Source organism: Cladophialophora immunda (genome assembly GCF_000835495.1).
Source record: "Cladophialophora immunda strain CBS 83496 unplaced genomic scaffold supercont1.7, whole genome shotgun sequence".
NCBI lineage: Eukaryota > Fungi > Ascomycota > Eurotiomycetes > Chaetothyriales > Herpotrichiellaceae > Cladophialophora > Cladophialophora immunda.
In genome coordinates, this window is record NW_015622547.1 from 2,859,095 (window position 1) to 2,882,822 (window position 23,728).

The 23,728-nt window shown below is 52.6% G+C and overlaps 10 protein-coding genes across 11 annotated transcripts; 7 read left to right on the top strand and 3 right to left on the bottom strand.

The window, feature by feature from the left end:
- Positions 1-1,604: 1,604 nt before the first annotated feature.
- PV07_11711 (uncharacterized protein) lies at positions 1,605-3,363 on the top strand. The gene is made up of 4 exons (XM_016399173.1): positions 1,605-1,883; positions 1,934-1,983; positions 2,038-2,113; positions 2,166-3,363. The coding sequence occupies exons 1-4, from the start codon at positions 1,783-1,785 to the stop codon at positions 3,175-3,177; spliced, it is 1,239 nt and encodes a 412-aa protein (XP_016243735.1). The 5' UTR covers positions 1,605-1,782; the 3' UTR covers positions 3,178-3,363.
- Positions 3,364-3,570: 207 nt separating this feature from the next.
- Positions 3,571-6,950, top strand: PV07_11712 (uncharacterized protein). The gene is made up of 2 exons (XM_016399174.1): positions 3,571-3,630; positions 3,686-6,950. Exons 1-2 carry the CDS (start codon positions 3,611-3,613, stop codon positions 6,612-6,614), a joined length of 2,949 nt encoding a protein of 982 aa, XP_016243736.1. The 5' UTR covers positions 3,571-3,610; the 3' UTR covers positions 6,615-6,950.
- A 242-nt stretch (positions 6,951-7,192) lies between these two features.
- Positions 7,193-8,995, top strand: PV07_11713 (uncharacterized protein). The gene is made up of 2 exons (XM_016399175.1): positions 7,193-7,359; positions 7,414-8,995. The coding sequence occupies exons 1-2, from the start codon at positions 7,294-7,296 to the stop codon at positions 8,536-8,538; spliced, it is 1,191 nt and encodes a 396-aa protein (XP_016243737.1). The 5' UTR covers positions 7,193-7,293; the 3' UTR covers positions 8,539-8,995.
- Positions 8,996-9,245: 250 nt separating this feature from the next.
- Positions 9,246-10,300, top strand: PV07_11714 (uncharacterized protein; the record flags this gene model as incomplete). Its single annotated transcript, XM_016399176.1, has 2 exons — positions 9,246-9,420; positions 9,531-10,300. 2 exons carry the CDS (start codon positions 9,246-9,248, stop codon positions 10,205-10,207), a joined length of 852 nt encoding a protein of 283 aa, XP_016243738.1. The 3' UTR covers positions 10,208-10,300.
- A 591-nt stretch (positions 10,301-10,891) lies between these two features.
- On the top strand, positions 10,892-13,892 carry PV07_11715 (hsp75-like protein). Its single transcript, XM_016399177.1, has 8 exons — positions 10,892-11,069; positions 11,129-11,179; positions 11,240-11,366; positions 11,418-11,583; positions 11,643-12,350; positions 12,398-12,594; positions 12,855-12,875; positions 12,927-13,892. The coding sequence occupies exons 1-8, from the start codon at positions 11,027-11,029 to the stop codon at positions 13,456-13,458; spliced, it is 1,845 nt and encodes a 614-aa protein (XP_016243739.1). The 5' UTR covers positions 10,892-11,026; the 3' UTR covers positions 13,459-13,892.
- Positions 13,893-14,061: 169 nt separating this feature from the next.
- PV07_11716 (uncharacterized protein) lies at positions 14,062-15,643 on the top strand. Its single transcript, XM_016399178.1, has 2 exons — positions 14,062-14,733; positions 14,875-15,643. Exons 1-2 carry the CDS (start codon positions 14,137-14,139, stop codon positions 15,268-15,270), a joined length of 993 nt encoding a protein of 330 aa, XP_016243740.1. The 5' UTR covers positions 14,062-14,136; the 3' UTR covers positions 15,271-15,643.
- Positions 15,644-15,947: 304 nt separating this feature from the next.
- On the bottom strand, positions 15,948-17,201 carry PV07_11717 (uncharacterized protein; the record flags this gene model as incomplete). Its single annotated transcript, XM_016399179.1, has 1 exon — positions 15,948-17,201. The coding sequence occupies one exon, from the start codon at positions 17,199-17,201 to the stop codon at positions 15,948-15,950; it is 1,254 nt and encodes a 417-aa protein (XP_016243741.1).
- A 317-nt stretch (positions 17,202-17,518) lies between these two features.
- PV07_11718 (uncharacterized protein) lies at positions 17,519-18,939 on the bottom strand (the record flags this gene model as incomplete). Its single annotated transcript, XM_016399180.1, has 2 exons — positions 17,519-18,779; positions 18,836-18,939. 2 exons carry the CDS (start codon positions 18,937-18,939, stop codon positions 17,519-17,521), a joined length of 1,365 nt encoding a protein of 454 aa, XP_016243742.1.
- Positions 18,940-19,287: 348 nt separating this feature from the next.
- PV07_11719 (uncharacterized protein) lies at positions 19,288-20,944 on the top strand. The gene has a single exon (XM_016399181.1). It carries the CDS (start codon positions 19,390-19,392, stop codon positions 20,593-20,595), a length of 1,206 nt encoding a protein of 401 aa, XP_016243743.1. The 5' UTR covers positions 19,288-19,389; the 3' UTR covers positions 20,596-20,944.
- PV07_11720 lies at positions 20,758-23,638 on the bottom strand. 2 transcript variants are annotated; one of them, XM_016399182.1, is made up of 5 exons: positions 23,331-23,638; positions 22,494-23,113; positions 22,221-22,434; positions 21,515-22,121; positions 20,758-21,439 (listed from the first exon to the last, which is right to left on the bottom strand). In XM_016399182.1, the coding sequence occupies exons 1-5, from the start codon at positions 23,415-23,417 to the stop codon at positions 21,027-21,029; spliced, it is 1,941 nt and encodes a 646-aa protein (XP_016243744.1). In that variant the 5' UTR covers positions 23,418-23,638; the 3' UTR covers positions 20,758-21,026. The 2 variants fall into 2 exon arrangements, with proteins under 2 accessions (XP_016243744.1, XP_016243745.1); XM_016399183.1 differs by lacking the exon at positions 23,331-23,638 and having other exon boundaries at positions 22,494-23,292.
- Between the last annotated feature and the right edge of the window lie 90 nt (positions 23,639-23,728).

The window sequence follows — 23,728 nt, forward strand, 5'->3', positions numbered from 1 at the left end:
ATCACACGATGACAAGTTGGACATGCCGATGCTTCGTTCTCTTCTTTCCAATTGGCAAAGGCCACATCCTGGGAATCTTCGCACTTTGAACCGGAATGAAATTCAGCCTTGCACCTTACACAGGTGTCTCGTTGACAGGAGGGGCAAGTGGCCATATCTCCTTTGAACGTATTTGGGTCAATAAATGCTGAACAAGTGGGTTTGTAGCAATATGTTCGGTCCTCTGTTTCGTATTCCTTGATCTTTACCTCCAGCCTGGCAATTGCTTCCTCCCCAAGAAGTCGCACAATGACGGGATGCTGATGCGAGACAGCGGTTCGCGTCCGACAGCATCGGACAGGATAGTGACTTTCGCTCTTCAGGACCAACTCGAACTGCTGCAATAGACACGAACGGCACCAGCCATGCAGACATTCTTCATGCCTGATAAGCTGAGAATATGGGGTAACTTCCAAGCACACGTAGCACTCCTCGGGTGGATGAACTTCATCAGCCTCAAGATCGTGCATGTATGCTTCCAGACTAGTACTTCCATCAGAATCAATTCGAGGGTCTTCGTAGTATCCATTCTTGCCCACAACTCTGACGTTCGAGTTGCCGCCTGTCCGGGGAGGTTGTTGGTCTTGATCACCGTCCGTGGAATCCATATCTTGAGCGAGGAGTCTCTCGACCTCCGGGAAGTCCGAGAGCATGGCTCGGTAGATGCTCTGCTGCACTCTCACATTTGCTTGTTGGGCATCGAAAGTCGCGACTTCTTCAAGCTGGAAGAGGAGGGCGCCGATGCGGTCTCGAATTTGAGCTACCTCTGCATGGCTGGGGATCTCCGGTAAGGAAGCCACTAGGTCTTGTAACTCCAGTCGAACTGCCAAAGTAGCATTGACTATATCGATGTCTACAGCGTCCATTGCTGCTGATGGATGTCAGCAAAATGTGAGACGGTTGAGAGAACTATCACTCACCAAGTTCGCCCGATACAGTGCAGGTGGCTTTCGATAGGAAGCCTAGCAGCTTTCCGTAGTTGACACCATCGACTCGCCGAATCTCTAGTCGACGGAACCGGTGGCTTGACAAGAGTTGAGATGGGGACAATATTTGCTCCTTGATTTAGACCTGGGGCGGGAGTGAAGTGCGTGTTTCTGAGACACGTCGTTGAAGAGCTTGCGAAGAATTCACTGGATAGAAAAAGCACTACAATAACTACAATCCTGCCAGACCTTGAAGTTCGCAAAGTGCGTCCGGGCAATACCAACAATGCTCACATTCTGTTACAGATATCACTTACTAGACTATGCAAACGAGAAGTTGAGGTGATTTAACTTCGGGTTCAGACTCGACATCATTCGCAAAGGTCACTGGCATGTCTGAGCGAGAATACTACTTGGAATTGGACTTCGGTTGCAGAGACCAGCTTTTCCAAGTCGAGTCTGATGCCATCATGAAGTCAGATGGATAGCCCGGACGAGGAGCAAATTGCCTGCAACGGTCACCGAGGAGCAAGTGGGTAACCGACAACATGCAGCCTTGCAGCCTTGCAGCCTCGCTACTCTGTTCGCAGTGGTGAACACATCCGAGGTGGCACCATATGCTAGTTACAAGCATCTTCTCCACACCAGAATTTTGGGGATTCAAAGATCCCAATCAACAAAACAATTTGCCTTCCTGCGCTTCGTGCCTTTCTATGTACATACGACCTGATTACTATTCGTTGACCTGAGCGAACTTCATATATCCTTTGCTAAGACTCAATTCTTTGCGCTGCTGGACTTTGCTCCCCAACACATCATGGCTGCGAACAACGTCAATGGCGTCCCGCATCCCAAGCCCTCACTCCCCGCGGTCTACATTGTCGCAGTTGCACGAACGCCTGTCGGGTCATTCCTTGGGTACAAACTACACGCCCTTTGTCATACTCAGTGTCACTGACAGATTGTAGCTCGTTATCCTCCCTGAAAGCACCTCAACTCGGTTCTCATGCCATCAAAGGTATACTTCCCCTCACCGCTCCTCAATTGTCAACAGTATATTGATTGGAAACAGCCGCCCTTGAAAGAGTTCCGGAGATCAAGCCTCAGGATGTTCAAGAAGTCTTCTTTGGAAATGTCTTGTCAGCAAAGTAAGTCTGCACGCTTGCAGTCCTCAGTGTGGCACGTCTAACTCCTTCACAGCGTCGGTCAAAATCCCGCCCGCCAATGCGCTCTCGGTGCTGGGCTAGACGATTCGACTGTTTGCACAACTGTCAACAAGGTCTGCGCATCTGGTGTCAAGGCCATCGTTCTCGGTGCGCAGACAATCATGACTGGAAATGCCGACATTGTCGTGGCCGGTGGCGCAGAGTCCATGTCGAATTGCCCCCACTATCTTCCTAACATGCGGACGGGAGCCAAGTTTGGGAACCAGACATTGGTCGATGGTGTGTTAAGAGACGGACTGTCAGATGCATATGGTAAACAAGAACATATGGGTCTGCAAGGCGAAGAGTGTGCTCGGGATCACGGCTTCAACCGAGAACAGCAAGACGAATACGCTATTCAGTCATACCAGCGAGCACAAGCTGCACAGAAGGATGGGCTCTTCGATTTCGAGATTGCGCCTATTCAGCTTCCTGGTGCTCGGGGAAAGCCCGGTGTCACGGTCGACAAAGACGAAGAGCCCAAGAATCTGAACATCGAGAAGCTCCGCTCAATGAAGCCTGCATTCATCCCTGATGGCGGCACTGTGACTGCTCCCAATGCCTCGCCTCTCAACGATGGTGCCGCCGCGGTAGTGCTTGTCTCGGAAGCTAAGCTGCAGGAACTGAAGATCAAACCTCTGGCGAAGATCTTGGGCTGGGGTGATGGCGCCAAACAACCCAGCAAGTTCACCACCGCCCCAGCGCTTGCTATCCCCAAGGCCCTGAAGCACGCTGGCATCAACCAAGAAGATGTTGACGCATTCGAGATCAACGAAGCTTTTAGCGTTGTCGCACTCGCCAATATGAAGCTGCTTGGTTTGTCTGCGGACAAAGTCAACCTTCACGGTGGAGCTGTGGCCATTGGCCACCCTCTCGGTGCTTCGGGAGCAAGAATTGTTGCAACCCTACTCGGTGTGTTGAAAGCGAAGAAGGGCAAAATTGGATGCGTTGGCATCTGCAATGGTGGCGGGGGCGCGAGCGCATTGGTTCTCGAATCCCTGATGTAAAATGGAAAGCGCACCGGTTTTGAAATGGGACATAGTCTAGCGGAGTTCACATTGTCAAGAAAGTAGCGTTGGTATGTGGTTCGCTTCTAAAAGCGTGTTGTTCGCCCACAGTTCCTCTAAGTTTCAGGGAGAGTCAGATACAGCTCAAAAGTCACCACTTGAATCACAATCTGGGCGTACTTGTTGTCGCATATCGGAAGCAGCTCGGTTGATTGAGCGAGATAAGCCTTCCAGAAAAATCTCCACCACCTAGTGATTGCGAATAGGGGATGAGAATGTTAGCAAGGCTGGACAAGGCTGGACGAGGCTGTAGGCTGCATTCATCGCGACGACTCCACATTTTAAATTTTGTTCGACTCCAACTCCGCAGTTCGAGGAATTTGCTTCCATTTTGCGCCGCGAACTCTCCAGCTCCCGTCACTTATCAATCAGTATGGATGACCTCTATGACGAGTAAGTAATACGCCCAAAAGTCATATTATGGATGTTTCATTGACAGTTGGCACAGGTTTGGCAACTTTATCGGCGAAGCCGTCTCCGATGAAGAGGCATCCCAAGATGGTGCGGCAGGCCAACATTATGTTTACGACGAAGAGTCCGAACCCGAGGAGCAAGCTCCTGCGGATGAGTCTATGGAAGTTGATGATGAAGGGCCCTCCAATGCCGTGATATTGCACGAGGACAAACAGTACTACCCCACGGCGCAGCAGGTTTACGGGGAAGAAGTTGAGACTTTGGTGCAGGAGGAGGATGCACAGCCGCTCACACAACCGATAATTGCGCCCGTGACGCAGAAGAAGTTCCAGGTGCAAGAAGCAGACCTCCCTCCTGTCCACTACTCGCGAGAGTTCATGACCGATCTCCTAAATTTCCCCGAAGGCATCCGAAATATTGCAGTAGCTGGGCATTTACATCATGGCAAGACAGCGTTCGTGGATATGTTGGTCATGCAGACACATGATCTGGAAGAGAGGCTGGATAAGAGGGTAGGCAGGAGGAGGGACGAACAGTTAAGATATACCGACACACATTTCCTGGAGCGAGAACGAGGGATTTCCATAAAGGCTGCGCCGATCAGTCTGGTCATGCAAGGCACGAAAGGGAAATCGCACATCCTCAATGTCATTGACACCCCTGGGCATGTGAACTTTGTCGATGAGGTTGCATCGAGCTTGCGATTAGTCGATGGTGTGGTGCTCGTCGTTGACGTGGTGGAAGGTGTTCAGATCAACACTGAGCAAGTCATTAAGCACGCCGTTCTGGAGGATATACCCATGGTTCTGGTCATCAACAAAATGGACCGCCTCATCCTCGAGCTGAAGATTCCACCGACAGATGCATACTTCAAACTAAAACATGTTGTTGAAGAGGTTAATACCGTCATCGAGAACACCATTCCGGGCCGTGGCGAAAAGCGGCGGCTGTCGCCTGAAAAGGGCAACGTGGCTTTTGCATGCACGTCTATGGACTGGGTGTTTACATTACCGTCATTTGCGAAGATGTACGCCGAAACGTACCCAAAAGTCGACGCTACCGAGTTTTCAAGGAGGCTGTGGGGGGATATCTTCTTTAATCCTCGAAGCCGAAAGTTCACCCGAAAAGGGATCGAAGAGGGATCGAAGAGGGCCTTTGTGAATTTCGTACTGGAGCCCATTTACAAGCTGTTCTCCCACACCATCAGTGAAAGTCCCGAAGACCTAGCTCCGACTCTGCAGACGCTAGGTATCTCACTGAAACCATCACAGCTCAAATCCGACGCAAAGGTGTTGCTGAAACTGGTGTGCGCTCAGTTTTTTGGCACTGCGAGTGGTTTTGTCGATATGGTGGTGCAACACGTACCTTCGCCTGTTGACGGCGCGAGAAGAATGCTTGACAATTATTACACAGGTTCTCTTGACTCAAAGGTCGGTGAAGCAATGTCAAGATGCGACTCAGATGGGCCCCTGGTAGTTGAGATCACCAAGCTTTTCAGCTCCGCAGATGCCAAAACATTCAATGCATTTGGTCGCATCATGTCTGGAACGGCATCACCAGACCAGGTCGTTCGGGTGCTTGGAGAAGCATACAGCCTCGAAGATGAGGAAGATTCGACGACAGCAACAATCATGGGCGTGCAAATCGCCTGTTCGCGATACAACATTCCCGTCTCCGGCGTGCCTGCTGGAAATCTCGTGCTCCTGTCCGGAATCGACAACTCTATCGTCAAGACAGCCACAGTAGTTTCTGAGAAGTATCCCGATAATGAGGATGCCTATATTTTCAAGCCGATTCGCCATTTCACGGAATCCGTCTTTAAGGTCGCTGTTGAACCTGTCAACCCATCAGAACTGCCCAAAATGCTGGAAGGCCTGCGCAAGATCAACAAGTCATATCCTCTTATCACCACCAAAGTCGAAGAATCGGGAGAGCACGTTGTCCTGGGAACAGGCGAACTATACATGGACTGTGTTTTGCATGACCTGCGGACGCTATATGCCGAGATGGATATCAAGGTCTCGGATCCCGTCACGCGATTCTGCGAAACTGTGACCGAAACAAGCGCTATTATGTGCTATGCGTTGACTCCAAACAAGAAAAACAAATTAACCATGATCGCCGAACCTCTAGATGATGGAATCGCCGAGGATATCGAGGCTGGCATTGTCAAAATTCGAGATCCGATCAGGAAGGTTGCCAAGTTCTTCGAAGAGAAATACGAATGGGACAAACTGGCTGCTCGATCAATATGGGCATTTGGCCCAGATGAGATGGGGCCCAATATTCTATGCGACGATACATTGCCTTCTACCACAGATAAGAAGTTGCTTAAGTCTGTGCAAGAGAGTATCAAGCAAGGCTTTTCATGGGGCACACGTGAAGGACCTCTGTGCGAGGAACCCATACGCAACACCAAATTCCGAGTTACCGGCGCCGAGCTGGCGACGGAAGCGATCTTCCGAGGAGGTGGGCAAATCATACCAACTGCACGACGAGCAGTGTACAGTTCCTTTCTGATGGCCAGCCCTCGACTCATGGAACCAATCTACAGTGTGCATATGACTGGTCCGGCGGACTCTATATCTGGCCTCTATACAGTCCTGATGAAGAGGCGTGGGCATGTCGTTTCTGATGGACCTGTGGCAGGGACGCCACTGTACGCAGCCAAAGCTCTTCTCCCAGTGATTGACAGTTTTGGCTTTGAGACGGATCTACGGATTCACAGTCAGGGAGCAGCCAGTGTGTCACTGGTCTTTGACCGCTGGGATGTCGTTCCCGGAGATCCACTGGATAAGAGTATACGCATAAGACCGCTGGAAATGGCTGGGCCTCAGCAGGCGGCGAGAGACTTCGTGCTCAAGACGAGACGGAGGAAAGGGTTGAGCGAAGATGTGGACGTCAAGAGGTTCCTGGAACCAGAGTTGCTTGCCGGATTAAGAGAAAGTGGTGTTCTGGATTGATCAAAGATAATGGCTGGTGGGTGGTAATCTGCTATGGTAGAGGTTATCAGATATCAGGCAAGGAATGGCTGATGAAAGGGACGCTATTGGAGCCACTTGAGATATGATACCCAATGAAGCTGGAAGCGTACGTTCATGTAGAAGAGAACCATACTCTTTCTCTTCATTCCTCCTCCAGTGTACCAGTTGAGATCTTGGTCTGTAAGCCAACCCACGCCTCGTCTCGAACCTGATACAGGCCAATTGCTGCCTGGCCCTTCCTGTATCCCCCAAAGGTGTTTTCATTGAGCACGAAGTGCCCACAGGATGTCCGATAGCCGCCCTTGGGAGCACGAGAGACAGATGCCTTGATCCTAAGCGAAAGTAGATGATTCTCCAGGCAACAGTCGCTGTACCTTCCTTGTCCCGCTATTCGTCTGTTTTTCTTCACTACCTTTGTAGCTTTCGTATAGCTCTTATACGTGGGACAAAGGGCACATGTACTCTGTACATTGAGAGTTGTATGAATGTGCGACGTCCGGCTGGCTCTCTGCGCGTTCCTGTCAAACACCGACCTTTCACGCGTAGCATGTGAAGCCGTATGAGACACGACTTCGCTCCGGAGCAAGCTTTACTCTACCCAGAGAGCTAAACTGCTTCAGAAGATTTTGGCTGCTACTTGGGCTTTCCACACCGATCTATGTCACGCCGGCCACACAAGAAGTCCCGCAATGGGTGTCTTGGGTGCAAGAAGCGGCATATAAAAGTACGTCAACTTACGTTGTCAAATTTTGGAGTAGGACTGACAATATCTTAAAAGTGCGATGAAAACCAGCCAGTCTGCGCCAATTGTGCCTCGGCAGAGATTAGGTGCTCGTTTCTCGATGCCGACTCCCCATACATCGTGCCAGCTTTTCCCTATACACAGGTAGCGGGATCTGGCGGCCCTTCCACTAGGGCGTCCACGCCAACTCTAACACCATGGCCCGAGCATACCATGAGCATCCAGGGCCCGCGGGATCCTTACGATGTAAACATGACTCACCTTGAGCTCTTCGATAACCTCTCCAGCGAAGCGTTTCGCTCCGTTGAGGAATCAGGACGACCAGATATCACGACAACCAATGTTTATGCAAAGCATGCTCTAGCGAACCCGTATCTAATGCACCAGATGCTCGCAGCATCGGCCTTGCACCTCAGCACGAGGACTACGGAGTTTCGTGACACTTACCGTCAATATGCCACAGGCCTCCTGAATCGAGCTCTCTCGCTCTTCAACGAAGCGAACCCAGTCCTGGAAGTTACTCCGGCCAATTACGTCCGCATGTTCCTATTCTCGTCCGGGGTTGGGATCCATCTCCTGTGCGAGACGTTGCATTATCAAAGAGACGGTCTCGAACGCTTCGTTGAGAGGTTTTCACACTGTTTGGGCATCTACCGGGGTTTGCTTGCCGTCATCGACCAAAGTCGGGACCTGCTGCTGGAGTCAGAGCTAGGACCTCGTCTGAAACTGACCCAGGCGCTCCTGGACACCACGGACGCGAACGGATCAGAATGCAGCGCCCTCGAGGGTTTGATATCTACACTAGATGCAGACCCAGGCTCGCAGGAGATATATCGAGAGACCGTGTCCCATCTTCAGCGGGTCTTCAACGCGCAGCGCGCAGCCTCGGGAACCAAGATCGCGGTGCCCACGGTGCTGGCCTGGCCGGTGCTCGTGCCACCCGAATACGTCGATCTGCTGCGGCAAGGGCAAGCGGAAGCACTCGTTATCCTCGCGCATTATGCTGTCCTGCTGCACCGGTGCCGCGAATTGTGGCTGTTCGGCGACAGTGGTCGGTTTCTCATCGAGTCCATCCGTGGAGACCTGGACTCCTCCCACTGGCGGGAATGGCTGAGGTTCCCAAACGCAGCGCTTCGGGAGGAGACGACCATTGCTACTTGAAGGCTAGAATTGGACCCTCAGGATATGTTTCTGAATCGCCAACACATGGGGGATGCGGCGACAGGGCGAAGTTTCTCGACTGATCCCACAAAAGAATCTTGCTGCCTGGATTCTAGTCGCGTTCCTTGGAGCATGGAGCAGGAATGCCACAGCCGGACCCCTATCTCCAGTTCGCAAGCGAATGATACCGACAAGGCTGCCAGCAAAATAAGATCCACCACCGGGACCCATCTTGTTAGTGTACGCGTACACTAAGCCCAAAATATACACGGGTGGGGACTCGCACCTGCCAACTTGTAGAACAGATATTCGCTAAGGTCCAAAACTGGCTGTATACACGTACACTAACCTGGTGCGGGCACACTGTATGAGGATGGATGTGCCGAATGGAGGCTGTGCTTGTGATGGATGAGGCATTGCAGGACTGACTGTGGATCCGTATGATTGAATTTGCGCCGCAGCGACTATCAGTCTCGTTGAGTGCAAGTTGCATATGGCTCTATATACTTCAGGCTTTGCCTCGACTCAAAGAAGCAACCACTTACTCAACGACTCCAACAGCTTATTACTTCTAATCAAGCAATAACCTGCCCTCGACGAGATCCTGTCCCTTTTCAACGACCAGATTTTGGACCGTCTGTCCGAGTTCCTAAAGTCACTATTGCTTACCGTCGACGTCCTTTGGCATATCAACACGAGAGACAGCCATGGTCCAGCTTAAACCGGTGGACGGAACAGATTATTACCTCTGGAAATACCTCCCGTCAATCCCAGCGGCCGCCGTGTTCATTGTGTTGTTCACTGGCAATACCGGCGCCCTCTGGTGGCGCACGATCAAGGCGCGGTCGTGGTTCTGCATCCCCTTTGACATTGGTGGATTGTGTGAGTTGCATTCCAGAATTTCGTACGCCCTGGCTGGCAGCTTGTGGATGGGGCGTAGCTGGCCCTGGAAAGACGCATTCGCTGTTGCTAACATCTTTCTTCGCTCCCAGTTCAAATGATCGGCTATAGCACCCGCGTGTTTGCTCACTACCGGACCGACCTCATTGCGCCTTACGCAGTCCAGAGCAGTTTCATCCTCCTGGCACCCGTCTTCTACGCCGCCTCCATCTACATGGTGCTCGGCCGCCTCATTCGCAGCGTGCACGGCGAGCGCTTCTCCATCATTCGGCCCGCGAGGATGACCAAGCTGTTCGTCCTGGCGGATATCCTGTCGCTGAATGTGCAGGGGAATGGTGCCGGGCTGACGGTCAAGGACAAGACTCAGAAGATCGGGAAATACATAGTGATCGCTGGCTTATTCATCCAGCTGATTGCGTTTGGATGGTTCGTTGTTGCTGCGTTCATGTTTCACGTGCGGATGCGGAGAACCGTCGGCAAGGATCCAAGCTCGAGGCCGAACGTCCCCTGGAGACAAGGCCTGATGATGATATACATCTGCAGTGCGTTGATCATGGTGAGATCTGTCTTCCGTGTGGTCGAGTACATGATGGGCATGGATGCGTATCTGCTGTCACATGAGTGGCCGACGTACGTCTTTGATGCGGCCCCGATGTGGACTGTACAGATGACGTTTCTTCTTTGGTTCCCGGATAGATTGAAACCGGAGCAACATGGTGGTAGTGAAGATGGGCATGTACTCATGGGGAATGGCTCGCCGATGGAGTAGCGTGAAAACTCCCACTGGACTCTTCAAAATACGTGGAAATGGTTCTGTTGCAGGGGCATTGTCATATTGGGAAAGTTAACTGTTTGATGCACGGTACCGTTTGTACTCTTCATAATTGGCTATACTAGGGCTGTATCTGTATCCGCACGTGGGGGAGATTCTCTGAACTGCGCAATATATCCAAGGATAGACAGATATTGGCAAGTGGACGCGAATAGAATTCTCTTTCTCGAAAGATACGCTTCGAGTGTTTGCGTTGCCTTCGATCTGGGTTCTTGGTGGAGCTTTGAAGTCTGAGATGGTACATTTATGCACAAAACAAGGCGGCACTATCTGAAAATAGGATGATGTCCGACCTTGATATTGGCAAAGATTGAGGAAGGAGAGTTGTGGTCTGCCAATTGTGTACGAGTATGTGGTGTGAGGGGCTCATATAAGCTATACCTATATGGGGACGACGAGTCTCTTCATCAAGCTAGTCGATAAATAGGCAATAAGTGCGGCTGCTTTTGTGGCCTCTAGCTTGTACTCTTGAAAGTGTTCAGGACATAACGAAGTCATGTGAGCATACTAGTGATCACCACAAGGCGGCAATTCCCACCACCTCAAATCGGAATAAGCGGGTCATTAAATTTACCGAGTTTCTTGGCCAAAATGTTGGAAAATTTATGTGGTCCGTGGCTCAAAAAGTTCTCGAAGGGTTGACTTTGCAGTAGTAGGCTGTTTCCACCTTTTCGCCTACAACACCTTCAAATCTTTCTTTTCCTCTTGTGTCTTCCTGCAGAGTAGGTCGAGGGGAGTCCTTTCTACACCGTCAACATGTCAGACGAAGTCTACGAGGGTGCCATCGGCATCGACCTTGGTGTGTTCTCTGCTCCCCGCCCTCACCGACGCCTGCGCCCTCTAACGAAGAATCCTCAGGTACCACTTACTCCTGTGTCGCCGTCTACGAAGGCACAAATGTCGAAATCAGTAAGACTGCCGTTTCCGTCCTCCCGCGCAACCAAGTGCCATACTAATCGGCAATCGCAGTCGCCAACGAGCAGGGTAGCTTCACCACTCCCTCGTTCGTCTCCTTCACCGACGAAGAGCGCCTCATCGGCGAGGCCGCAAAGAACCAGGCCGCAATGAACCCGGAAAACACAGTCTTTGATGTCAAGTCAGTGGGATCTATCTATAAAATACAGAGTTGTTCTTAACCTCTGCGCAGGCGATTGATCGGCAGACGATTTGACGACCCGACTGTGAAGAAAGATATCGAATCATGGCCGTTCAAGGTTGTTGACCAGGGTGGCAATCCCATGGTTCAGGTTCAATACTTGGGGGAGACCAAGACTTTCTCACCCCAGGAAATCTCCTCCATGGTTCTGATGAAGGTGAGAAGCCTTGTATAGCTCCGCGCAACACCGGAAACTGCTAAGCCCTCGCGCCACAGATGAAGGAGGTTGCCGAGACCAAGCTGGGCAAGAAGGTTTCCAAGGCCGTCATCACCGTGCCTGCTTATTTCAATGACAACCAGCGACAAGCTACCAAGGATGCCGGTGCCATTTCCGGCCTCAACGTCCTCCGTATCATCAACGAACCCACCGCCGCCGCCATCGCCTACGGTCTTGGATCCGGCAAATCAGACAAGGAGCGAAACGTCCTCATCTACGACCTTGGTGGTGGTACATTCGATGTTTCGCTGTTGAACATCCAGGGTGGTGTCTTCACGGTCAAGGCTACTGCTGGAGATACCCATTTGGGTGGTCAAGACTTTGACACCAACCTCCTCGAGCATTTCAAGAAGGAGTTCACGAGGAAGACCAAGAAGGACTTGTCTGGTGACGCCCGTGCCCTTCGACGACTCCGCACCGCCTGCGAACGTGCAAAGAGAACCTTGTCGAACGGAACCCAGGCCACGGTTGAAATTGACTCGTTGTTCGACGGCGAGGACTTCAATGCTACCATCACCCGTGCCCGATTTGAGGATCTCAACGCCAAGATCTTTAACGGCACTTTGGAGCCTGTCCAACAAGTCCTGAAAGATGCCGCCATCGAGAAGTCCAAGGTGGATGAGATTGTCCTCGTTGGTGGCTCGACCCGTATTCCTCGTATCCAGAAACTGCTGAGCGACTTCTTTGACGGCAAGAAATTGGAAAAGGTTTGTGACGCCACGGATCGACTTGGATTCCTACTGACCGCAAATAGAGCATCAACCCCGACGAAGCCGTCGCCTACGGAGCCGCTGTTCAGGCTGGTATCCTGTCCGGCAAAGCCACCTCTGCTGAGACTGCCGACCTTCTCCTGCTGGATGTCGTTCCTCTTTCTCTGGGTGTGGCTATGGAAGGCAACATCTTTGCCCCTGTTGTTCCTCGCGGACAGACAGTCCCATGTATAAAGAAAAGGTTCAGTCATCTCATTTTCTGGTCTATGTTATCATTTCACCTGTCTTCATGTTCGTCATATTGGAGGCGTTCTTTCCCTGGAATGCGCCGCCCCACCTGGGGTCCCCACACGGCTGCGGCCTTGGCAACCACCCTTGCCAACGCAAAGCTGGCAGGAGCTCAGGGTCCCTTGATACACCACCATTCCATCCCGTCACCGTTCATAATTTTTTTACATCACAAACCTGTTTGTGGTTCACAATCGCTAACATATTCAATAGAACCTTCACAACTGTCGTTGAGTAAGTTACCTTCACTCGCAGAATGACTTCGCATGCTAACGGAGGATATAGCAACCAGCAAACCGTGCAGTTCCCTGTATATCAAGGAGAGCGGACCAACTGTGAAGACAACACATCCCTAGGCGAATTCACCTTAAGTCCAATCCCACCAATGAGGGCGGGAGACGCTGCTCTCGAAGTTGTGTTTGAGGTTGATGTCAATGGCATTCTCAAGGTCACTGCCACGGAGAAATCCTCTGGACGGAGCGCCAACATTACCATCTCTAATGCGGTCGGCAAACTCTCCACTACTGAGATCGAAAAGATGGTCGAAGACGCTGCGAAGTTCAAGACCAGCGACGAGGCATTCACCAAGAAATTCGAGGCTAAGCAGCAACTCGAGTCTTACATTGGTCGTGTGGAGGAGCTGATCAATGACCCCGGCTTGTCGATGAAGATGAAGCGTGGCAACAAGGCCAAGATCGAGGAGGCCCTGAGTGACGCTATGCAGCAGCTCGAGGTGGATGATTCGACGCCGGATGACTTGAAAAAGAAGGAGTTGGCCCTGAAAAGAGCCATGACCAAGGCCATGGCTACGAGGTAGACGGCCACCCCGTCGACGATTGGTTGGATCTGTCAAACCAGTCTCGGGCAGGCCACCCCATCACCCGAAAAGATATCGGAGCGCTACGTCTCCCATCCTCATGACAGTATGCACGGCATTTTCAAAAGAAATGTGGCTGGCGTCGTTTTCGGATAGTTCTCAGGCGGGTCAATCAGGGCACCAGCTGCTGGTTGCGCTCGTCAAAAAGGCTAGGGAAATGTCATTGCCTTAGTATGTTTTCAGATAGAGCGGCAATCTCGTTTCTCGGCCATGAAATCAGAATGAAGATAGTGTTCCCTTTGCCGCAACCGTGCTTTTTACACGGGGTTGAGCTCAAAGATCTGTGGCTTCAGCTTGACGAGCCGCAGGCTGCCCAAAATCGGAGTATTGTTCTATATCATTAGTATCTAGCTCAGGAAGATGTACCAGAATCGTATGGGACGATGGCCTTTGCCTCGCTTGCGGTGAAGTGGCCCATGGATTACCCCCTGAAGCTTTCAGCCTCGTGCTGCGTAGCCTTACCATCTATTAGCGCGAAGTGGATCGCGCACTGGGAGCTTCTCCAACCCCGAGGCGCAACCTTTTTTTCCGACAAGAAACGACCTCTACGCTTCGAAAACAAATCAACTCGACGTCTGCGAACTTTTAAGCTGGCCGTTCGCGCACACGGACTCGAAAATGCCTCCACGGAGTAAAGAAGCGGCACAGATAATCCAGCAGTTGCTCCCCGCACATCGGCTGCCTCGCTCGCCATCGTCGCGGCGTTCCCTGTGCCTCCAATGCCAGACCCGCCTCCTTCAGTTCTCTGCACCGCAACGCCTACTCCTGTCGACAGTCTCGGTCTCGGCACGCGCACACCAAGTCCCCGCCAGAGCATTCTCGACCTCTGCGCCACTGTTCAAGAAATCCTCGTCGTCGTCCAAATCCTCGCGGAAGTCCCCCTCCGTCGACTCGCTCACGCACAAGGATGACGTGCACATCCCGGACAACAAGGCCACGCGCAACCGCGACAGCGAAATCGACCCGTACGACTTCTCCGAGCTCGAGGCCGGGATCGCCAAGGCCGTCGCGCGCCTCAAGGAGGCGCTGGTCAAGACAAAGGATGCCGGCAGAGTCACGCCGCAGATGATCGAGGCGCTGCCCGTGGAGATCAACGTCAAGGGCGCGGAGACGGGGAGAGGGAGTCCACACAAGGAAAAGGCCAAGGTGGGGGATCTGGCGAGTGTGGTTGCGAAAGGTGGACGGAGCGTGCAGATATTCTGTGCGGAGGAAGCTGTGAGTATACTTAGGTTTCTCTCCATATCTATCTCCTTTATTGCCTTTTCCATTAAAGCCGAGGGCGCTGCTCCGGCTTGTGGTCTATAGTGGGAGTTGCAGTCAATCGGATACTAACTAGATGTGTCTTCGTGGCTATAGCACGTCAAACCGATCGCATCGGCTCTCCTGGCAAGCCCCTACAGTCTGGTCCCGCAGACCACCGCTCCCCACACTCCAGGCACGACGTCGGTCTCTCAGTCCAACCCGCCGACCTCCTCCAACCACCTACTCATCACCGTGCCCGTCCCGCCCATCACGGCGGAGACACGCAACCTCGCGCGCGCCGAGGCCAAGAAGATGTTCGACCGGGCGTCCCAAGAGGTTCGGAACGCGAGGGGCGAGGCGCAAAAGAGGTTTCGAAAGATGGAGCTGGGGAAGCTGGTCATCGTGGACGAGTTGCGCAAGGCGCACAAGCAGATGGAGGAGGTGGTCAAGAAGGGCCAGGATGAGGCTAAGAAGGTCTACGAGGCGAGTTTGAAGGCTTTGGAGGGATGAGAATTCTCTGACGGGACGGGAGGGTAACACGGCAGAGGAGAAGCAAAGCATTGTCAGTTGAGGTCCGTGAAATAGACGGTCAAAAGGTGCAGCGGGATGGATGTGGGGTGTATGACTACATCCATACGTGTGAATCTTTGGAAAGAGAAGGATCCGTGGAAAAAGCACATTTGTACCAAGAAAGGGGACCAAAAAATGAAACGGAACAGGCTTTGGAAAAGTCATATCATGTGTGCCACTATCCACTTGTACAGCTAGCTCGACGTCGACGAAGAGCTTCAGAATGAGAACGGAAAGTAGCTCGATAGAGGCTGCTTCCGCTATTTCCCTCGAGCAGGGCTGTGCAATGATTGAAGCAAGCTTCCCATCTGTCAGGCCAAAGGTCGCTTAGTCGTAAGGCGCATCTCGTGTCATATGCTTCCTATTGCTCTCCAGCTTCAGCGAACCCAGATCGCTCTCGAAAGCAGGATCTGCCTTGGGATATCAAACCCTACCAATTGCGGCGAGACACTGGAGAGACGAAATGCGAAGGTTTCGACTGCATGGAGGTCCATTTCGAGCCAAAATGGGATCACGACATGTTGTTTCCTCTGGCCTGCTCTATGGTCATCCCCCGGTGCTGTGTCTCCGCTCGTCTGACTGCACGTACGTGTCTTTGATTCTGTCCCATCGACCCCCTATCCCTTCCAGCCTCGTTTCGTCAGAACCCGAGTCTTCTCCCACCAAACTGGCGTTTCTGCCACTTTTTTCGCCCCCAAACTGGCAAATGCATACCAGACACCTCCGATCGTCGTGATCAGGGAACCGAGAATCACGATATCCTCTGCACGTCGTTCGGTCTCTTGCGTCTCTTCCCCGCTTACCTTCGTGAAATCGCGGAAGCGTACGAGAAGGACCAGAATGACCACCTGTTTCATGTTCGCGGCGATGGCCATGCTCAGTGGTCCGCATCGCTTGTTCGCGTCGAAGGACGCGAGGTTCAGCATCGAGGCGGCAAGGGCGTTGAACAGCCACAGCCACGGCCACGGCAGGCTGATCCGAAGCAACCCTCCCCCGAGCTCTAGTCTTGGGCTGGGCGACCCTTGGGCCAAGTTGGAGGTCAACCCCTTGATTTCGCCGGTCCAGCTTGCGACCAGCACTGTCTGATTCACGGCGTAGAGCGCAAGGTACTGCACGAGCCTTGTCGAGGGCAGGCCGACCCCCCAGCGACTTGCGTGAGGCGGCCGCTGCAACTCGTTAGTGAAGATCGTTTTCAGCACGGCCAAGAAGGCGCCGAGCAATGTCACTGTGAACCCGAACGCGGTTGTCCTCGTTGGACCACCGACCAGACTTCTGCCGCCGATTGCGGGAGAGGATGCGGCGTTGGTGGCAATGATCACGCCGCATATCGTCAGACCGATCGCGCCGTACACTCCGACATGATATTCTCTCCAGGATCTTCCAAGCCATGCAATTGATATTAGGACCGTGATGACCGGAGCCGTGGCGCGGATGGTTTGGTGCATCGTCAACGTCACCAACCCCAAGGCCAAATTCGACAGGGCGATGTTCAATGTGTAAAGGAGAGAGAAAGGAAGAAGGATCCGTAGGTGAATGCGGAGACTGGGTCTGGTCCAATCCCGATCCCGGTAGTTGTGTGCGGTCCCGTCATCATCGTCGTCTTCATCGAGACGTCTATCGTCGGCCAAGCAATGTCGGTTAACCGTAGACGTGCCTGTTGTCGTCGAGATGAGTCCTGGTCTCTGGAGGCGCGAAATAACCCCCGTGGTTAGGAACGTAGTGAACGCGTGGGAGCCAGTGAGGAGCCAGGGGCATGCTGTCCGGGACACGATTTGCTTATTTGTGAACGTAACGAGCATATTGAGGATAAAATACAGCCAGAGAGAGAGGATGCTGGATCTGATGCCGTTTCCCAGCATTGTCCAAGCCATTGTGTGCGGCACTTGTTCTGTGGTCTCTTGCTGCAAAGAAGAGTCAACGGTAGCGTTCTGACATACGTGAGGATGCGGTCAAGTCGAGGGAAGCGTAGGAAAGAGTGATAGAAGGGATTCACTACTAGAACTCAACACAGGATGAAGTGGCTTGCACCGAGCACATACTAACATTGACAAAGTACACTCTGCAAGACAAGTCATGAAAGACAGGTCAAATGCACCATCCCCGAGCGCATCCAAAGTTGCCCCCCCCCCCCAAGATCCAGATTCCGAGTAACGCCTTGCGCTGGGTATCAATCAAGTGCATATCAATATCACTTCTCGCTGTTCTTCTCTTGGTTTCCCTCGGCCGAAGGAGGCTTTCCCGTCCTCTGTGCCTCGTCCGGGGTTGTTGACGGTTTCAGAGCCTCTCGAGTAATCAATTTCGTCTGTTCTTGTCTTTCAGCTTGCCGCAGGTCATCCCCGTCAACTTTGGCGGTTTTGTCTTGCACCCACCTCTCTTTGTCTGGGACGACATAGGCATGCTTGAGAACAGGTGGACCTATGAGGGAATCGGTCTCGGGGGAGTATACCGCCACGGCATGCACAAACAATGTGCCTCGGTCTCCCACGAAGGCTATCTCGCCCACCAGCAGTATGCTGTCTCGAGTGTACGATTGCATAATCTTTTCTTGCCCATGAATCCAATATGCTCGGAACACTGCGCATCCCGATTCGATTGCACCTTGATAGGTCATAGACTTGACAAGATCCCGGTAGGCACGTCTTGAGTCATGCTCACCATAGTCACCACGAAGAAAAGGAAGCCAGACTGTTTTGTCCTTTTCAGATATCTTCCCAAAACTCAACCGCTTGTGGGCTTTCTCGTCTTCACTGAGAGTTTTATCCGGCGTGGAGTCCTTGACGGTCGTGCTAAGGGAATTGAGCCGATCCGTCAGTCGGGCTTTGGTGATCAGATATGAGGCCCAGGCGAATTCTCTGAAACCGTTCACAAAGGCCTTGGCAAGCACAATTGGGTGAAAGACACGATCCATCTTCCCTCCCATGCTATTGGGCAGCTGCCTCCAGCCATAACTGACCTTGCCCGGCTCTAAGAAGATGCACGGGACTTCATAAGTCGTTGGGGCGTACAAAGGCGGAGCAAGTCTCCATCCGGCGTGGAATGCGAACTTCCCTCCGAGCTCCATCAAGACACGACCATACTTTTTAATGACCTCTTGCTTCAGAGATTCCTGAATTGCTCTTGTGATTTCACGCAGGCGTTTCGGATCTCCGTGAAGAGCTTGGAATGACTTCCATGTTGGGTCGTCAGGCTCCCATAACTGAGGCTTTGCTCGGCGAATCCAAATTGGTAACATCAAATGGATAACCTCCGGCGACTTCGTCGAGCCATTCGTGTTGGCTTTGTCCCAGTACCCTTGCCACGATCTTTCCTGATCTTGGGATTTGCGCGTCTTCTTGACGGACTCAACTTGGGGCCGGGAGCCATGCGCAGTGTCCGGATAGATGTAGTTAATGGTCTTGGCGGCGCAGTAGGTAAGTGCAATCGTAGTGAAGAGTCGGTAAAAGATTGGTCTGCCAGCTCTTAGCAATATTCAGTAGACTGGGAGGGTCAGAGGTGACACCCGTACGTGGATTTGGATCGTCTGGTTATTGCAACCCTTTGAAGGTCGACTGGACCATTCTGGAGCGGCACGCGAACGCTCCGCGGGCTACGGAATAGGTACCGGAGCATGGGGAGGGGCAGGTTGAGGCATCAGTTGGTTGCATTGTAGCGGGGAGGAATTGGTGTATGGTCGACAGTGGCCGTGCTCGGTGACATTAACCCCATGCACAATACCTTCTCCCTGAAAACCTCAGAAGCACATCGGGAGAATGAGGCAGTGAGGAAAAGGAAGTTTATGTTATCGTAATAGATGATCCCAAAGGATGTGCGGCCACCGACGAAAGAAAGAAAGGGAGTTTCGCAGCCTTGAAATCCAAATGTCGCAGGTGGACGAGGGGTCGCACCACACTGCACGTGTCAGGGTCCTTTGACTGCTGTCCTCTGTCCTCGCTAGCTCCCCAGGCCGAAACAATTATCCGTGCCTCTGCCCCCAGACGTATGTAGGTAGTTCTTCATGTTCTGCACTGCTGCCAGCTACAATCAACAGCTCGTCATTGAGCTCAGCTGGCGATAGTAACCATGAAGTCCCTATCGGTCTTACTGCCCTGTGCAGCACTCGCTCAGTATGCCGCTGCTCAAGGCGCATACCTTTTCACCATTGATCGCTCCATCACCGTCCCGTCGACCGGCATGATCGATTCAGAAATGGCGAGCGCCATTATCGCGAGAAGAAGGGCTCTTACGGCGGATCGATACCTGGGCATCACAGAATCGATGCTGCTTGAAGACCTCAATACCTATGGGGGATACCAGGCACCTCTGTTTGGAGAGAGCCATCCCAAAGATGCGCCAGGAAAGCTGTTCATCAGAATATCGGGGGTCGACATGCAGATCAAGGACTTTGATATGGCCATGCCTGATCTGTGGATTTCGGATCCAACAAAGGACCTCCTCAGCGACTTCAAGGCGGTACCTGATGGCAGTCGCAAAGAGAAAGATGGGCTTTGCGAGTATGACGTTCCCCCTTCTCGCAATGCGCCCAACAGCATGGGCGTCGAGGTTGTCTTCACCTATCCCGCCGAAAATGGACGGTGCCTCGCGGCCTCAGAGATTCCAAATATCCCGATCATTCTCTCCCTCCACAGTTTTCTGCCCTCCAACCCATCGGACGTCAAGACTAAGCTGAACTCCTTGGTCCGCATCCTCAAACACTTCTCCGCCACCGACAACGTCGAATCCACTCTTCTCCTCCTTCCATCCACGAAGAGACTGAAGAACCCCAAGAAGAAGAAGGCTCACAGCCACAAGCACGCCGCCCGCTCGGCCCAAGAATCTGAAGAGGAACGGCTCGACCTCCCGTCCACCACACCCACCCCGTCCTCCGTTTCCGAATTTGACACCATCACACCCGCCAACACTTCGTCAAACTTCACCCTCCCCTCGGTGATCCCCGCGTGCTTCGCCTCGCAGTCTGCGTGTGAAAACACCACAAACTCCTGCTCAGGCCACGGCTCCTGCTACAAAGCACACAGCAATTGCTTCAAGTGCCGCTGCACGTCCACTCTTGTCCGGATCAACGAAGACGGGACCAAGAAGACCGTGAAATGGGGCGGCAACGCGTGCCAGAAGAAGGACATCTCGGTGCCTTTTGTCATGTTTGCCAGCTTCGGCGTGGTTATGACCGCGTTGGTGGCCGGAGCGATTGGGATGCTATACAGTATGGGAGCGCAGGAATTGCCCAGTGTAATTGGGGCTGGGGTCGCAGGACCCAGAACTGCAAAGTAGGACGTGGGCCGACTGTACTGTTATATTCTCCATTTCATGACATGGCTCCGAGTGGGAACGGGGGAGTTCGGTTGAGGGTCGGATCGAGACAGCTTGAACACCACGAAAGATCCTGTATAGATGAATCAACCATATGATCCAAAAGCACAATGACATCAATGTGGTGTTTATTGATCACTGTCCCATGCACTTCAGCCATTCCAGTGGAAGTTGGCCTCGACAAATTGTCAGGGCAGGCTTTTGAGTTTCAAGTCACTTTCAATCTCATTGATAAAACACAGGCACTGAGGTCCTAGAAAGCACATACTACAATGCAATCCCATGCATGTGTCATGCTCATCGCAAGCAGTTCGCCGCACTTCCAATCCTTTTCAAGTCATCTGGACCAAGAGAAGTCTTTCCCAATCTCATTAACAAGCCTCCCCCATATTTTAGGATGTGTTGAGATGTACAATCAGGGTGCACCTCTCAAAGTCAAACTGCAATTGACTCGGTGCGTACGCCTTCTTCTCCCCATCCCTCAGATCTGCCAAAACTTCCACAACAAGGACATTCTCCCCTGGAACCAGCCTAACCTCAAACGCCCCCTCCACATGATTACTGTTGCTTTCCTTGTAGACGGTGGAGTTATGCATGAACAAAACCCGATGACGGCGACGACTAGCTAGTTCGGAAGTGGTGGTTGGGATGATGCGTAGGTCGCGGTAGTGAGATGGTAGAGCGATGAAGCCACTCGTCTGGGTCTTGGTGGCCGAGCCGTAGCGGACCAGTTTCCAGCGTGGGTCATTCGGCAAAGAAGGGTTGGTCATGAAGGTCACAGAGGCGAGCAACGCGTGGGTCCAACCTGAGAGTGTGGCAGACTCAATGTCAGCAAACTGAAGCCGATGAAAAGATAACATTAAGACACGACTGAACTCACCTCTGCCAGGGTCACGATAGCGTCGTTCCATGGGAATGACGGATTGATTCAAGTAATTGTTGTTGGGGACCGATGGATTCGCGCCAGGGCTAGATGGCTGTGGTTCAGAACGCTCGAGGTGACGGGCTCCATTCGTGAGAGGCGCTGTATTCGGAAGAGGGATTTCGACTTCTTGAACAGGGGTTGGCAGCTGCTGTGCTGGAGTTGGCGCAGGAGGCTGTGAAGCTCTCACCGCTTCCTGAGGTTGGGGAGTGCTTGAGACACCGTTGACTTTGACCTCGCTCGTGATTGTATCAGCTTGCTCAGTCGTTGTAGCCAGTGAGGCGCTTCGACGAACACTGGGAGCAGCGCTGGAAGGCACTGGGGTCGATCCGTTGGCTTGCGTGGCCTTCGAACTCGCCCTCTGCACCTTACTCAAGGCTTGACCCATTTCTTCCTTCTGTCGTCGGAGCGATTCGCTGTCGATCGTGCCACCGACCAGGTTTGGCGTAGGCGTAGAGGAACCCATTGTCAGTCGCAGAGCCTTTGGCTTTGGTTGTGACAAAGAGAGCTTGAGGTTGCGTCGTGGTTGAGCACCAAGTGACTGCATCTTGGACTCCGACCAAACCTGTTAAGAGGATGATCGATAATGTTAGCAGAGTACATCACGTGGTCAGGTCGCCGCCGTCTATATTCACGATTCACGCGCGTTGAGGGTAAACATTACCTCCAGTTTTTCTGCCATCAGGTAGATGTCGGACCCTTCCTGATTGTAATCTTTAGCGTTGTCCCAGATGAGTCGCACTTCTTTCGCCAACGCGTCCCAGTCTTGGATTGCATCCTTCTCTACCAAAGCCCGTACATCCGATATGGACGTTGGTTTCTTGACCAGCTTGTAATAGTCGGGATAATCCTTTTTGGAGACCTTTTCCTCAAAGTTGCTGGGCAACAAATGTTAGTCGGTGTGGTCACGCGCAGCTGAGTCAAAAGGGTGAGTTACATTGCATCTTCCTGCTCCGACAGTTCCTGCAGAAACTTCAACTGTTCTTGCCGTACATCTTCCCTCGTGTCGGTCAGGGTGTCAGTGGATGGAGTGACCTGACTTTGGCGCCGCCGCGCGGCGGCGGGATTAGGGAATACCAGCTTGACCCTCTCTGGAGCCATGGTTCCCTCCGACGAGACGGATTGACGTCGCACCTCATCAAGCAGTTCTTGTGGAATGGGAGTGGGATAAGCGCGATAATCTGGTCGCAGATACGCCGGATTGTGCTTTGGCATAAAATTGGACAAAGCCTTGCGTATGCGCTCAGCGTCTTCAAAGATTGCAGATCGACTATTGTTATAGTCCTTCGCATTTTGCACCATTCTCTTCAAGTCTGACTCCAAGGTCTCTAGGTTCTCATATTCATAATTCTCCAGCCGCTGCTCAATCATGTTGAGGGAAAGAGGCATGGCGATTTGCTGGTAATAGTCAGGATACTCGGCCTTGCTAGGCAGGTCCAGAAAATGGATTGCGACGTTGCGGCCATTCTTGTCTTGCGACTTCTTCAGCTGCCTCACGAGCCTCAAGCCAATATCCGTGGTGGTCTCTCGAGTTTCTTCCTCGGGGAAATGGGTATCCTACAGACAGCTGGATTAGCAAAACTCTGGCGCGATGCATCAACCATTGCGAGTGCGGGCATGCAGTGCACTACGGTCAACTCGAGTGCAGGTGGCATTGCACGCAGCATGAGGTGCACAAGGCGGGGGTTCCGCGACTCTGCGCACGGTCGAGAAGTGCAGTGGTAAGTGCAAGTTGGGAGTTGGGCGAGTGAGAGAGGATTATTTTAATACTTACGTCGCTCCGCTTGCGTCGCTTGGGATCAGGCGTGGCTAGAAAGTCGTCGGGGTCGCCTGCAGGGCCGCTTCTGCGCTTCGAGCTCATGATTTCGCGGCCTCACAGGGTTTCGAGATTGGGCGAGAGATGCGGGCGCAGGAGGGGCCACCATCAGGTGCACAGTGCAGTAAGATGGGACTGGAGAGATGAATAGGGCAAAGGAGGCCCTTGCGAAAGCATTCACTGGTGTGGGAGTTGCATGCGCTTTGGGGACTCTTCCATCGTTCGCCCTTCAGACAACTTCTTTTGGGGGTGACAGGATCTCAACGGGGACGCGACACACGCAACTGTCAGTCTGCGCTGCGAGAGAGAGAGGGCGAAAACCAAGCACACGTGATAGGGACCGGATTATTAGGTAA